This window comes from Castor canadensis, chromosome 1, assembly GCF_047511655.1.
Source record: "Castor canadensis chromosome 1, mCasCan1.hap1v2, whole genome shotgun sequence".
Taxonomy (NCBI): domain Eukaryota; kingdom Metazoa; phylum Chordata; class Mammalia; order Rodentia; family Castoridae; genus Castor; species Castor canadensis.
In genome coordinates, this window is record NC_133386.1 from 25,301,609 (window position 1) to 25,315,627 (window position 14,019).

Here is a 14,019-nt window from a genome sequence, read left to right on the forward strand (position 1 = left end):
CACATGCCCCCACACCCAACTTCTTTCTCTTGAGATGGGGTCCCACAAATTTTTTTGCCTGGGATGGCCTGGGACCTCAATCCTCCAGTCTCAGCCTCCATGTACCAGGATGACAGGCGTGCCCCGCAGCTATTAATTGAGATGGGGTGTTGCAAAGTTTTTGTTTGGGCTGGCCTTGAATAGTGATTCTCCCAATTTCAGCTTCCCAAGTAGTTAGGATCACAGGGATGAACCACCGGACCTAAGCACATTGTTAAGTCACAAGTCAGCACTTGGCTTTGACACTCAGATAAAGTCACACAGAGCAGTGTTCCTCAGACGGGCAGTTTTGCTAGGCTTCTCTCTAGCATGCATGGGACTTTGTACAATCCAAAAACTATGTGGCCAAATATCCCAGTAGTGTTGATGGTGAACAGTCTTGGCGTGCAGTTTAATCTTCAGAAGGTAAGGTCTAAACCATAATGGCAGTAACAATAACAATATATAAGTTTCAAGGAAGAATGTTATTTAAAATCCCAATACGATCATGGAACTTTTTGCACTGTTTAATAACTATGGTGCAAAATGAAAGAACCACCTCTATCATGTAAACAGGAGTTTAGCATAAGGAAATGTACTAAAGGATCATTGACATTCCAAAAAGAAGATCAATTTCAATCAAAATTATTGTAATATGACTCTTGTTCTTTTCCAAAGTCCATTCCCACTAATAAGTACAAGTGAAAACAGAATATCAAATTCATGTATCCGTGGCTTGATCTGGCAAGGGTCTATAATGGTCACTGTGGCAGGAAGGAGGAAAGGAACAAAGCAAATGTAAACTGAAGAAAGTGTGCTGGTCCTAGCCATGTAGCTCAGAATGTTTTTGAAAACAGGGAAATGAAGACATGAGTCAGGGCTTATGTGATGTGTGCATCCTTTGCTCTGTGAGGTACCAGGAGCATGAAGGCACCCTAGGGATTTCCCAGGGCTTTTCTTTTCCGTTAGCCATTGGCGCTATTAGACTAGCGTCTTCCCGACTTAAGTTCCTCTCAGGCACTAAAGGAAATGAATCCAACAGAGCAAATCTCTCTAGTCAATCTCTCTAGATAAAAGGCTGCTGCACAAATGTGGCCACACTCATGTCCAGTCTGACCCTGGCACTCCTAGAATCTCCAGTCTCTGTCTGTGGGCTTCTGGAGGTTGGTCCCCATGCTCCCTCCCCCGCCTTGGACTAGGACTCCATAATCATGTTACCAGATTTAGTAAATAAAAATACATTGCAGCATTAAGTTACATTTCAGGTAAACAACAAGTAATTTTTTGGTAAAAGTGTAGCTCATCCAATACTTGGAATATACTTATACTAAAAAAAAAACCTTATTTATATGAAATTTAAATTTAACAAGGTGGCCTGTATTTTATCTGGCAACCCTTCCCTGGAATTTTAGCATCCCAAGATGGAAAATACAGGGATGAACTGATTTCATTTCACATGCCATCTGGGCTTGCCAGAAACAAGTGCTGAGACGTTGTCACTGTGGGCACAGGAGTGGGGGAGGGGTAGGTGGGGAGCAGGGTATACTGTTGAGTTATGTGGCGATTATTTCTGATGCTTTGGTGAAAAACCATCAATGCTTAGGTGCTTGAGGAATACTTTCTCTTTTGTTCCTTTCTCACACCCAAAATATCCACTCCCAAAGCCCAAATTATAAAGAAGACTTCATCTGTTTACCAGGAAGCTATTTTTCTCTTTCCTGTTGTTCAAAATAGCACTAGAAGCTTGTTTTGAGAAAGAATTAGGAGAACAAAATGTAACCCAAGCAGAAAAACTGTTGACCATGGCCTGATTGCAAGTCAGTGTCCACATCCTCAATCTTGTCCTTCTGTATTGACTGACATCATTACATAGGCTCAAGAAAAATATTTCTGGACCACCAAAAAAAAATCAAAGAAAGAAGGGACTGATAGTAACCATAATAGAAATGTCAACCCCATAGATATTATGACATAAAAATCACATCTCCAAGTATGGCAAAGGTGATGTTTGTGAAGCTTCTGTGCTTATAGAGAGACAGATAATAGCAAAAAAAAAGTTTCCAAACCGCCGTATCTGTAGGTTTTGCTTCTTTTCTATCAACTCCAAAGAAACTCCCGCGAATCTCTTTCCACTTGCACCCCGTGTCTAGTTGGATGAACATCGCACTGAGCAAAAGAAGTTAAAACTCCTACAAAAGAAACAGGTACAAATCCAGAAAGAAAAGGACCAGTTACAAAGTGAACATAGCAGAGCTATCCTTGCCCGAAGCAAGCTGGAGAGTCTGTGCCGGGAGCTGCAGAGACACAACAAGACACTGAAGGTATGTGTCACCCCAGTCAGAATGACACACTTTCTGTTTGCTACCTGTGTGAAGAGCATAAGTCTTAGAATCAGAAGGTGTTGAGTTTAAGTACTGGCTCTGTCACTTGCTTACTTTTGATCTTTGATAAGATTTTACCTCTCTGGCTTGTTTCCTCATCCATAAAAAGGGGATTTAGATTAGTTTCCCTGTGTGGTTGGGGAAAAATTAAGTGGGACCCCTATGTGAGGTGCTTACACGGTATCTGATACAGTGCTGGTCCTTCTAAAATGAGTGCCATCCCCTGCCTTTCTTACTAGGTTGAGGTTATTTTTGTTGCTGTTGTTGTTTTCTTTTTTTAGTTAGTCCTTAGTTTGCTTTTTAAGACATTTGTAAAAATAGCTATATGGGGGGTATATATCAAGAGGATCTCGTTTTGAGGTAGGACTGGGCAAAAAATTAGCAAGACCTCATCTCAACAAAGAAAACATCCATAATCCTAGCTACATAGGAGGTGTTAAGTAGAATAATGGAAGTCCAGACTGGCCCAGACAGAAAACACAAGACGCTATCTGAAAAATAGGTAAAAAGCATAAAGGGTTATGGGCGTGGCTCAAGGAATAGAGTGTTTGCCTAGCAAGGCCCTGAGTTCAACCCCCAGCACCACCAAAAACAACAAAGATAGACATAAAGCAAATTGACATGATAAAGGGAGATTGAGAGCCACAATGTCAATAGTCAGCTGAAAAAGAAGCTACTTGAAAAAACATTGAAGCTCTTCAGACTTAATTGTTCAATCTAAAAAAAAAATAGACTGATCACTTCATTCAGTCTGCATGGGTTTCATGAATTACAGCGTCAGCCCCCAGCAGTGTGGTTAATTTGATTACATGCAGACACTAGCTCCATTCAATACAGCAGGATGCAGTGCCCTCCAAGATAATACTGTCTGCGTCCACACTCTGCTTTCCAGTGGAGGATCCCAAAGCTCTGGACAAACAGTAATTAATTAGACCCCAGTGGTCCTGCGAGGCAGTTATTACTGCATGTGTTCAATAGGAGATACTTGAAGAAACAGAGACTTTAAAATCACTGCTAGTTTACACAATGAGTTAGAAAGAAAAATAGGCAAGGACGGTGGTTCCTTATATTCCAAATTGCCTTTCATATTTGGGAAATGGGAGGTCAGTGTGACAAAGTCTCTCACATTACAAGTTTGAGAAGATGGACTTCTGGCCTTTTTTTCAATGATTGCAGTAAGCACCACCAGAAACCCGGGCTAGTTAGGGCCTGCAGGTAGATGTGCCATCCTCAACAAGATGGGCATTACAGGGCAGTATTCTGTGTTACTAAGTCTCCTCACTGTCACTAGCGCCATAAAGTGAGGAGATGCAAATGAAACCAGACAGGGTGGGAAAATGTGTCAACAAAGAGACTTGATGAAGAATGCCCTGCACGGACCCTTTGGCAGATTCAAAGGCAGGATGATGGGATTGGTAGCCCACCCTGGAAGTGTACCACAAACCCAGGATTATAGCTTACAGTGCTGGACAAGGAAATTATGCGTCACTGTTATGGAGGTGTTGTGCTAAATGCTTTGCATATGTCAGTTCTTTTATCTTCACAAACAGCCCTACAAGAGGCAAAACAAAAACAAAGCAGTCATCCAAGTCCAGGCCTTGTATTTATTTACTTATTTTTTCAGCAGCACTGGGGTTTGAACTCAGGGCCTAATGCTTGTTAGGCAGGTGCTCTTACTAACCATTTCTATTTTAAGTATCAAAATCTGGATTCAAATACAAAATGTTTTCTAATTTTCTGTTTTTCTTTGACCCAGGGTTCTTTAGAAGCATTGTTTAATTTTTGTAGCCCATTATATATGCTCTGTCTTGATGACCATCCTATGTGCACTTGAGAACATGCTGTTCACATAGAACATCCCTTAGTAATAGTTAGCTTAGATCCTTTATGTCTTCACTGAATTTTGTCTAATTTCTGAGGAATAGCTGTTAAAAATCTCCTAGTATAATTGTGAAACTGCCTACCTCTTTCATCTATATCAATTTTTGTTTCATGTATTTTGAAGCTTTGATACTTGGTGTACACATATTTGTGGTTGTTTTGTCTCCTGGATGATTTGGCCATTTTAGCATTACAAATGTCCTTTGGGGGCAAAAAAGTTTCTGCTGGGTATTGGGCGGGGGGAGAGGGAAGGGGCGGACTGGGTGGTAAGGGAGGGGGTGGGGGCAGGGGGGGGAAATGAACCAAGCCTTGTATGCACATATGAATAATAAAAAAAAGGAAAAAAAAAAACAAATGTCCTTTGGTAATACTCCTTATCATGCTAGTTACATTATCTGATATTAACACAGCCACTCCAGTTTTCTTTTTCTTTTTTCTTTTTTGGCCAGGTGTATATCTTTTCATCTACTTATTTTCAGCCTGAGTCTATAAATCAGAGTATATCTCTTATGACAGTAAATCATTGTACCCTACTTCTTTTCATCCATACAATATCTGCCTTGAATTGAAGTGCCAGTCCATTGACATTTAATGCAATTATTGATATGACTGGGTAAAGTGGCAGACATTATGATAGATACCATTTTGTTACTTATTTACTATTTGTTACCTCTGTTTTCTGTGCCTCTGTTCTTTTCCTGCCTTTTTGATTACTGGAAGATTCTTTAAATTACATTTCATCTTTTGGATTTTTAAATTACATCTTTGCATTATCTACAGTGGTTGCTCTGTAATTACAATCTACATTCTTAAATTTTCGTAGTCTACCAGAAGTTAATACTGTATCACCTCAAATAATATGTAGAAACATTGCAACTAAATAAATAGGTCCACTTCCTTTCCCTACCTTTAAGCTATGATTGTCACATGTATACAATTAGATACATTTGTAAAGTTATGAGAGAGTGTTACACTTTTTATTTTAACCATCATGTATATATTCCTTTAAAAATTAAAGACAAGAACTATCTCTTTCTTTTGTGGAGTTACTTAACGTTCCTCATGCTTTTTAGTTCATTGTAAAGCTTACCTTTCTGTTTGGCTTTATTTCGCTTCTGCTTGAAGAATTCCATCGAGTACTAAAGTACTTTTTACAGTACAGTTCTGCTGGCAATCTATTCTTTCAGTTATCTTTTATCTTTATAATTTTGCTTTTATCTTTTTACCTTTACTATTGAAGACTGTATTTGTTGGCTACAGAACTCACATTGGCAGGATTCGTTTCTGGGATTTCTCCTTTAAGCCTCTCATAAATCTTCTACTATATTTTAGCCTCCAGAATTTCTGATGAAAATCAACACTAACTTCAGTTGTTGTTCTTCTTCATGTGATAGGTCATTCTTCTCTGGCTACTTTCAATTGATTTTTTTCTATTTTTCTATTGATTTTGGCTTTCAGAATCTTAACTGCTTTTTGTTCAGGAACAATTTTCTTCAAATATATATCCCAGTTAGTATTTGGTGAATTTTTGTGTGTTTTCCTTCAAATTTGGGGGGATTTTCAGCCATTATTTCTTCAAAACTCCCTCCTTCCCTCTCTCTCTCTCTCTCCTAAGAGTCTAACCCCATGTGTGTTAGATCTTTTGCTATTGTCCTACAGGTCTTTGAGTCTCTCTTCATGTTCCTCAGCAATCCTTTTTGTCTTGTCTCTTCAAAGTGACCGTTTTTTATTGGTCTGCCTTCTTTCCTTTGTTAGCTCTATTATGCTCTAAGTCCATCCAGTGATTTTTAAATTTCAGATTACATAATTTTTCATTCCAGATTTTCCACTTGGTTCTTTTTTCATAGGTTATTCTTCTCACCTGAGATTTCCTGTTTTTTAATTTATTGAGACAGCATTTTCCTTTATGTCACTGAGCATAATTATAACACCTGTTTTAAAGTTCCTTTCTGCTATTTCCACATGGAGGTTATTGTAGAACAAACCTCTTCAGACTGTCTTTTCTTTTAAGAATGGGTCACTTTTTCTTGGTTTTTATATGTCAAGTTATTGTCAATTGTATCCTGGATATTGTGACTAATGTTATTGAGAATTTAAATTCTACCATTGTGTAGCCTTCCTTTGTGGTGACAGAATACCTTCAAGAAATCAACTTAGAGGAAGAAAGGTTAATTTTGGTTCATGGTTTCAGAGGCTTCAGTCCATGGTTTTGGCTCCATTGTTTGTGGGCCATGGTAAGGCAGAGCACATGGTAGGGAATATGTAGCAGAGGAGGCTACTCACCTTATTGTGAGTAGAATGGACCTTAAGACTCACCCACAGTGACCTCCTTCCCCCAGCTGTGTCCCACCTCCTAATAGCTCATTCAGCTATGAACTCATCAATGGGTTAATCCACTGATGAAGTTAGCCACCTCTAATCCCATCACTCTCAAAAACCCATGAGTTGGGGACCACAAATTTAACACATGAGCCTTTGGGGTATAGACTTCACATCTAAACCATAACAATTATATTCCTCTGAAGAATGTTGACAGTTTTTTTAACTAATGAATTTGGTTAGATTCAAACTACAAACTTTGGTCTCAACAGCAGCTCAAATCTCAGTTCAGTTCTTTTTATCTTAGGCTTTGAGCCTGCCCTACACATGTGTCAATCAGGGCCAGTCAGAGATTTTGACCAAGTTTACTCACGAAATTTAGGGTTCTCCCTCTCTGATGCTCTCTTTCCTGGAATCTTTTACCTTTCAGTGACTGTAGTTGTCCAGACTAGAAAGATGCTAGAGTTTCTAGGAAAGTTTTACCCATTCCATTCAGCTGCCAATTGCAGGCTTCTTTCAAGCTAAAATCTGTTCTATTAAAAAATGGGAAACTTACATTATATACAAGTGCAAACTTTCCTTCAGAATCTATTTGGTATTCTTTACTCTACAATGTCTTTAAATAGTTGTTTTTTACATTTTTGTTCAGAGTTTACAGATGTTATCTCCAGAAGACTCAACTTGGTCTGACCTTTCTTGGCCATACTAATGAGACAGCCTTTGCACCTGAGTCTAAAATCCAGGTGCTAGGAGCTTGGGAAGACAAAGAGACAAAATACAAACCCAGATCTTTCCAGTACCATAAATTCTAACTTTCACTACTCATTATTAAAATTGTTCTTCAATACATAAAACCTTACCATTTAGGAAAGTTTAGAAAAAAGGCCAGTGAAAGTCTAAGACATGCACTGGTTTCAACAAAATATGATATTTTTTGAAGCAATAAATCTGAGTCTGAAACTATATTGAAAAACACCTGCCTAGTAAGAGGTATGTCTTAGGGAACATGATTTTGGAAAGGAAGTAAGTAACATTTGTTGTCAGAATATTAATGCAGAAAGAACTGCATTAAGGTTCTGACCTTAAACTAGTATTTATTCACCCATTAAACAAGCACTTTCTGAACACCTACAGAATATGTGTCAGGCACAGCCTCAGGTCCAAAATGACCAACAATGCTTGCAAAGCTGTTTTCAGCCTTTGTCCCTCAACTTTAATTGCACCTTATTTTTCACTTCAAATAATGTTCCTGATTTTAAGGAACATTTTTTCTTAGACACTGCCCAAATGATTGCAAATTTTTTATTAATGAACTCAAACTTTATAACACTCTGCTAGATTTTTTTTTTATTGCATTGAAAAATAATATAGCCAGGCATGGTGGTACACACCTGTAATCCCAGCATTTGGGAGAGTGAGGCAGAAGGATCAAAGACTGAAACCAGCCTGGGCTCCATAGTGAGACCCTGTCTCAAAGAGAAGGAGAGAGAGAGAAAGAGGAGAGACAGAGACAGACAGGGAGACAGACAGAGAAAGACACACAGAAAAGAAGAAAGAAAAACAATATAATGTAAAATGGAAGGTGCCATTTTGTGGGCCAGGATCGAGCTCTCTGTTTGCTTGACATGTGTATAATGTCATCCTACCATTTGCACCTTGCCTCCGTAGTCAGTGTCTAGGAAAATATCTGACTTTCTGGGTAGCGTGGCATGATTCTTTCACTTATTCAGGCATGGATGAAATCTTTATAAATACAAATGGTTGTCAGATCGTGGTCTGCAGTCCTATAACCCAGAACTTGTTGACTTCTAAGCACGTCAGGAGCAGTGAGGTGACAATCACTATTATGTGCATGTTCAAATGCTCTTAATTGACAGCCACCATCATTTTTAGTAAAATACATTTAACAAGCATTAGGAAACAAAGTTCAGGGAAAAACTTCTCAGGTAGTCACTTTCTTCAGATTTAGAAGGGTAGCCATCTTCCACAATATCCCTTAGAAACTTACTAAAGGTTTATAACATTAACAAATTATAATTCTGATGGCCACTTTAAAGAGCTAGGAAATATGTTAAAATTGTGTAGGAAAGATGAAACCCAATGATAAACTATTTCCAGAGCACATATTTTCATGATCAGTTTTTATTTTGATCACATTATTCTATCATAATAAAGATTTGTGCAATTACTTCTGCTAAGTAATTATTTCTTTTTAAAACTTCTGTTACATAACTTGAACTTGGTAGGCAACTAACTGCAGAGTAATTTTACTTGTCAACAATGAAGCAAGCTTTCATATTAACAATCAGAGCTGAAAAGAAATCCTAAAATGTCTGACTCATTTGTCAGCGTGTGTCTCTATCTTGGTGTGATATAGCAAGATCAAACTCTTTTATTCTAAAAGAGTGAGAGGAACAATCTTAAAGCAAGCAATTCTCAATGTAGATTGTTAGTGGTGAGTGGTGAATACAGAGTTTTGATTTAGGAGAAAAGAGAACAGAGACAAGATAAAAATAATTTACACTTCTCCCGTGTTTACAAAGGGCATGGGAGAGGAGGAGGGGGATCAGTTGTTTCATTTTAGAGTTACAGAGATTTAAAACTTAATATTACTTTCACATTCAAAAGTTACATTGAGTATTTCAGTTACCCTGAGTAACATATGGAATGATTGTTCTTCCAGAAATAAAATATCCAGCTTATTTGGAAATACTTCCTTTTCTATTTTTGAATAGAAAAGATCAATAGAATTATTGATCTATTATTATCTTAGTTTCCCTTAGTTTTCTGATAAGAATTTTTACTTACTAAGAAAAAGTTTACGTTATGGTCACATATTTATAGAACTGGGTGATACAATTCTGGGATTAATATGCCATGGTTTTTATATAGGAACATTAGATCTTTGCTCTTCTCTGTCTCAAACCAAAGGAACCCATGATCTGTTCCATCAGTCAGAAAAGACAAGTGGCTTTTTTTCTAGGCCACAGTCAAGAGATCAAGATGGTGCAATTGCGTGTTCATCAGAAATCTCCACAGTTCATTCACCTGACAGGAGACCCGTCATCTTTAAAACAAGCCTATTTATCACCAGGATCAAATTCAAGGTCCTTACACACCTGCTCTGAGTGACTACACTCACAGCTGAAACCTCTGCTCATACATTTATTTGGGACAGGGCAACTTTAGCTCTAGGGAACGGAAAGAAAAACCTTCCCACTTACTCTGCACACTAGGCTCCTTTTGGTGACCTTTCCTGAGTTCTTTAAATCTGGGGCACCAGCATAACAAAATATTTTGCTTTTTACCTGCAGGAAGAAACACTGCAGCGGGCACGTGAGGAAGAAGAGAAAAGGAAGGAGATCACGAGTCATTTCCAGACTACCCTGACAGATATCCAGGCTCAGATAGAGCAGCAGAGTGAGCGAAATATGAAGCTCTGTCAGGAGAACACAGAGCTCGCAGAAAAACTGAAAAGCATCATCGACCAGTATGAGCTCAGAGAGGAGGTGAGAACCACATCAAACAGCTTCGAAGAACTGTACATAGATCCAGATCTGGGTTGTGAAGGTGGGATCTTGGTTAATAACAAAGTCATGGCAAGCCCTCTTAACTGATTAATAGTTAGGCTTGAATTTCTTTTACTAGCTAAAATAAAGACAGATGGTGCTATGAAATGCCTGGCTGAAAGTCACATGGGACTTCTTCAAGAGTGAAATCACTGTGAAGGCAGTAAGCAGGAAATGGTAGGCTGTGTGATCCTTGAAAGCAATGTTTCCCAGCCCTTTTCAAATCCTCTCTATGTAGCCAAAAATTAACTCACACTCTCTTATTTTATTTTATTTTTGATTTATCATACATTAATAATACAAGAGGATTTCATTGTGATAATTCCATACATGTGTGCCGTGAACCTTGGACAACTTCACTTCCTCCACTTCCCGTCTCTCTTCCCTCCCCCCACCCCCTGCTTTCAAATAGTGTCTGGTGGAGTTCATTATGCTTCTTCATATGTATTGATACAGCTCACTTCCATCCCCTTCACCCCTCAGTGTCCTTTCTCACATTCTCTTCTTAAGAATCGTCATGTCACGAGTGGCTCACACCTGTAATCCTAGCTACTTGGGAGACTGAGATCAGGAGAATAACAGTTTGAGGCTTGCACTAAGCAAATAGTTCTTGAGACCCCATCTACAAAGTAACCAGACCAAAATGGACTGGAGGTATGGCTCAAGTGGTAGGGCACATGCTTTGCAAGCAAGAAGCCCCAAGTTCAACCCCCCTTCCTCCAAAAACAATCACCAAGTCATCTAAATTAAGCATCTGTAGTCTACATATCCTACAAGCCAATGTTAGTGTTACTAATCTAATAATTATAATGACAATATCATTTGGTGCTTAGTTTGTGTCAGGCAATGTTCTGAGTACTGTTCTTGGCACACAATATGTCATTTAATTGTCTCCACCTTCTCATGAATTAGAAAATACTATATTTTGCACATTTTATACATGGAAGACAGAGGCTATGAGACCAAACTGCTTAAAGTCACAAAAGCCACAATTTCCATTTTTCATGGTTTACATTAAGGAGATAACAGGGTTTTGGTTTTTTTTTATCACCCCCAAATTTTAATGCTTGATATGTTCTTAAGACTCCAGATGGCCCTTCACGAGTCTGATAAATCATCACACCCAGATTTCACATCTGCCTTAAAAATGTAGCATAACATAGTCAAAGAGGCTATGTTGGCAACCTGCTAATTTTACAAAGAAAAAAGCCAAGTCGGTAGCATATGGTCCCAGCAGTTAGGTAATCAGGAAACTCCTTACAGTAAGCCAAACTACCATGATCCCGTTCTATCTTGTCACAAAGACCAATCCCACTCCAGAGTGGGGCTTCAGATTTAAGAAGAGAAGGAGCGTATTTTCAGAGAGTTCTCAGATTGGAATAGCCTGGTATACTGGCTGTATATTCCTGGGACTGGTTCTATGTAAAGCCCAATAACAGAATTTCACATGTCCTCTTTCTGATGGGACATCCTAATGACCAAGAAATTCTTCACTCTGAGGTAGAATGGTGTTCCCCTTCATCTAGCAAGTCCAGAGGTTAAATTCATTCACAGCTATCCGGACTTTGTCACCCCCACCTGTATTTTTCAGCTCTGGACTGTAGCAAATACCTCAGATAATCAGCTTATAAAAAAGGTTTATTTTGGCTCACAGTTTTGAAGGTTTTCGTCCAGAATCAACTGGCTCCATTGTTTTTTTGGCCATGACAAGGCACATCATTGTGGTGAGGGATATGTGATGGAGCAAAGCTTCATGCCCACTTCATGGTACCAAGGAAGCCAAAGAGAAGGGGCAGATTCACTGCCCCAAAGACTGGAATTTCTCCCAGGCTCCCCCTCTTAAATTTCCTGCCACTTCCATTAGTGCCAAGCTGGGCACTAAGCTTTTAACACATGGGTCTTTGGAAGACATTTCAGATCCAAACCAACACCATCAGAGCAACAGGGGCCTGGGCTTCACTCCCAGACCTAAGACCACACACTGACACCCCAAGACTTTCTCACAACCCCTAAAAGCAAGAATGAGGAGAAATCATCATGATAAATTATATTAACTTTGTGGTTAAAAGACGTCTTGTATTCATAGAAAGATCTAAAATACCAGGTAACAGTGCTATATCACAGTTCAGACCTTTGTCTGTTATTTCTAGCAAACAAAATAATATCCTATCAACTAGTTACCAAATTAAAAAGAATAATTTAGGGGTTTTTAGGCATTAACATAGCTGAACTCTGGCACCTCTGTCTTTCGCATTTCCTTTACATGGTGCAAAGTGTGGGAACCTTTGTCAATTTATAGCTTTAATAAAATGCCAGGGCACTTATTCCTCCTCTCTTTTTTAAATCTAAAAAAAAATTGTGTTCATGTGAATTATTTTTTCCTGTTTTCCATTTTTAAGCAACAATAATAAGCCAAGCTTTCTATGTGCACTTATTTTTCCTTAGCATCTGGACAAAATATTTAAACACAGAGAACTGCAGCAGAAGCTGGTGGATGCAAAACTTGAGCAGGCACAAGAAATGATGAAGGAAGCAGAGGAGCAACACAATCGAGAAAAGGAATATGTACTTATCCTTTTATTCGCTGTGCATGGCTGGTCTGCCTCAGTGTCCCTAGCAAAGTTGCTTTGATATGGTCAAAGAGCACTAAACGGATGGAGAAAGAGCCCAAGCTTCTACGGAGAACTAATTGGGCCAGCCCAGTACAAGGCACTGTACCTACACTATTGTTTTTCACATGGTCATTAGCATATATTAGTTGTAAGGGGAGTTTCATTGTGACATTTACATATGTGCTTACAATGTACCTTGATTAGATCCACCCCCTCCATCATTCTCCCTCAGCCTCTTTTTCCTCCTTAAACAATTTCAAGGGGTTCTGTTGCTCTGTTTTCATACAAATATACAAAGTACATCAACCATATTCACCCTCCTTCACCCTCTCTGTTCACCCTCCTCCCTCCCACTAGAACCCACTCACTGAACAGGACCTGTTTTACCTTACTATCCTTCATTTGTTTAAGTGAATATTTATTGTACCAACCCTACTTTTTACTTGAAACAGTCACTCAACAGATTATCTTCAAGTGCCCATTATCTGCTGAGCTCCATTTTAGATGCTGGAATACAGATATAAACTGGACAAAGAAGGGCAGTGACCCACCAGGCAGACTAGAACCTGACTGGGAAGAGGCAGGCAGTAAGCAAGCCAACAAACAAGGAAGGGTAATTTCAGATAATAATAAGCACTACTAGGAAAATAGGAAGGAACTAAGGAAGGGAGCCACCTTAGATTGGGTGATCAGAAAGGGAGAGGAGGACACTTGAGCCAAGCCCCAGCCCACAGGAGCTGCCATGTGAAGAGTTGTCTCCAGCAGTCCCATCTGCAGCAGAGATCAGGTCCTCATGCTGGAACCAGCCTGGCATGCTCCAAAAATAAGGAAAGGTCAGAGAAGCAAGAGCATGCTGACAAATGGAACAAAGGTTTGGAATGAAGTTGCAGAGGTAAGCAAGAGTCAAGCTGTGTCATTTTGCAGGACTTGGAAAGTAGTCTGGAATCAGGCACGGTGGTACATGCCTGTAGTCACAGCATTCCAGAGACTGAGGCAGTAGGATCCTAAATTCAAGATCAGTTTGGGCTACATAGTGAGTCTGTGGCAAGCCTGAGCTATACAGCAAGACCCTGTCTCACAAAACCAAAAACAAACAAAAAAGTAGTTTGGATTTTATTCTAAATACCAGGGAACAGTACTGGGTAGTTTCAGCAAAGGAGTAATCAGATCTGCCTTGCATCTACAAAGATGAATTTGGTTCTTGGGTGGAAAATGGGCTACAGAGGGGTAAGAAAGCAA

At 39.2% G+C, this 14,019-nt stretch overlaps 1 protein-coding gene across 1 annotated transcript in view; it reads left to right on the plus strand.

Annotated features, from left to right (window-relative positions):
* Nucleotides 1-14,019, plus strand: part of Txlnb (taxilin beta) — a 48,557-nt gene that overhangs the window by 16,663 nt on the left and 17,875 nt on the right. The window contains exons 4-6 of the mRNA XM_020174478.2: nucleotides 2,169-2,339; nucleotides 9,914-10,108; nucleotides 12,614-12,733. Of these exons, the coding sequence (XP_020030067.2) occupies nucleotides 2,169-2,339; nucleotides 9,914-10,108; nucleotides 12,614-12,733 (486 nt within the window). The remainder of the gene's footprint in view (nucleotides 1-2,168; nucleotides 2,340-9,913; nucleotides 10,109-12,613; nucleotides 12,734-14,019) is intronic.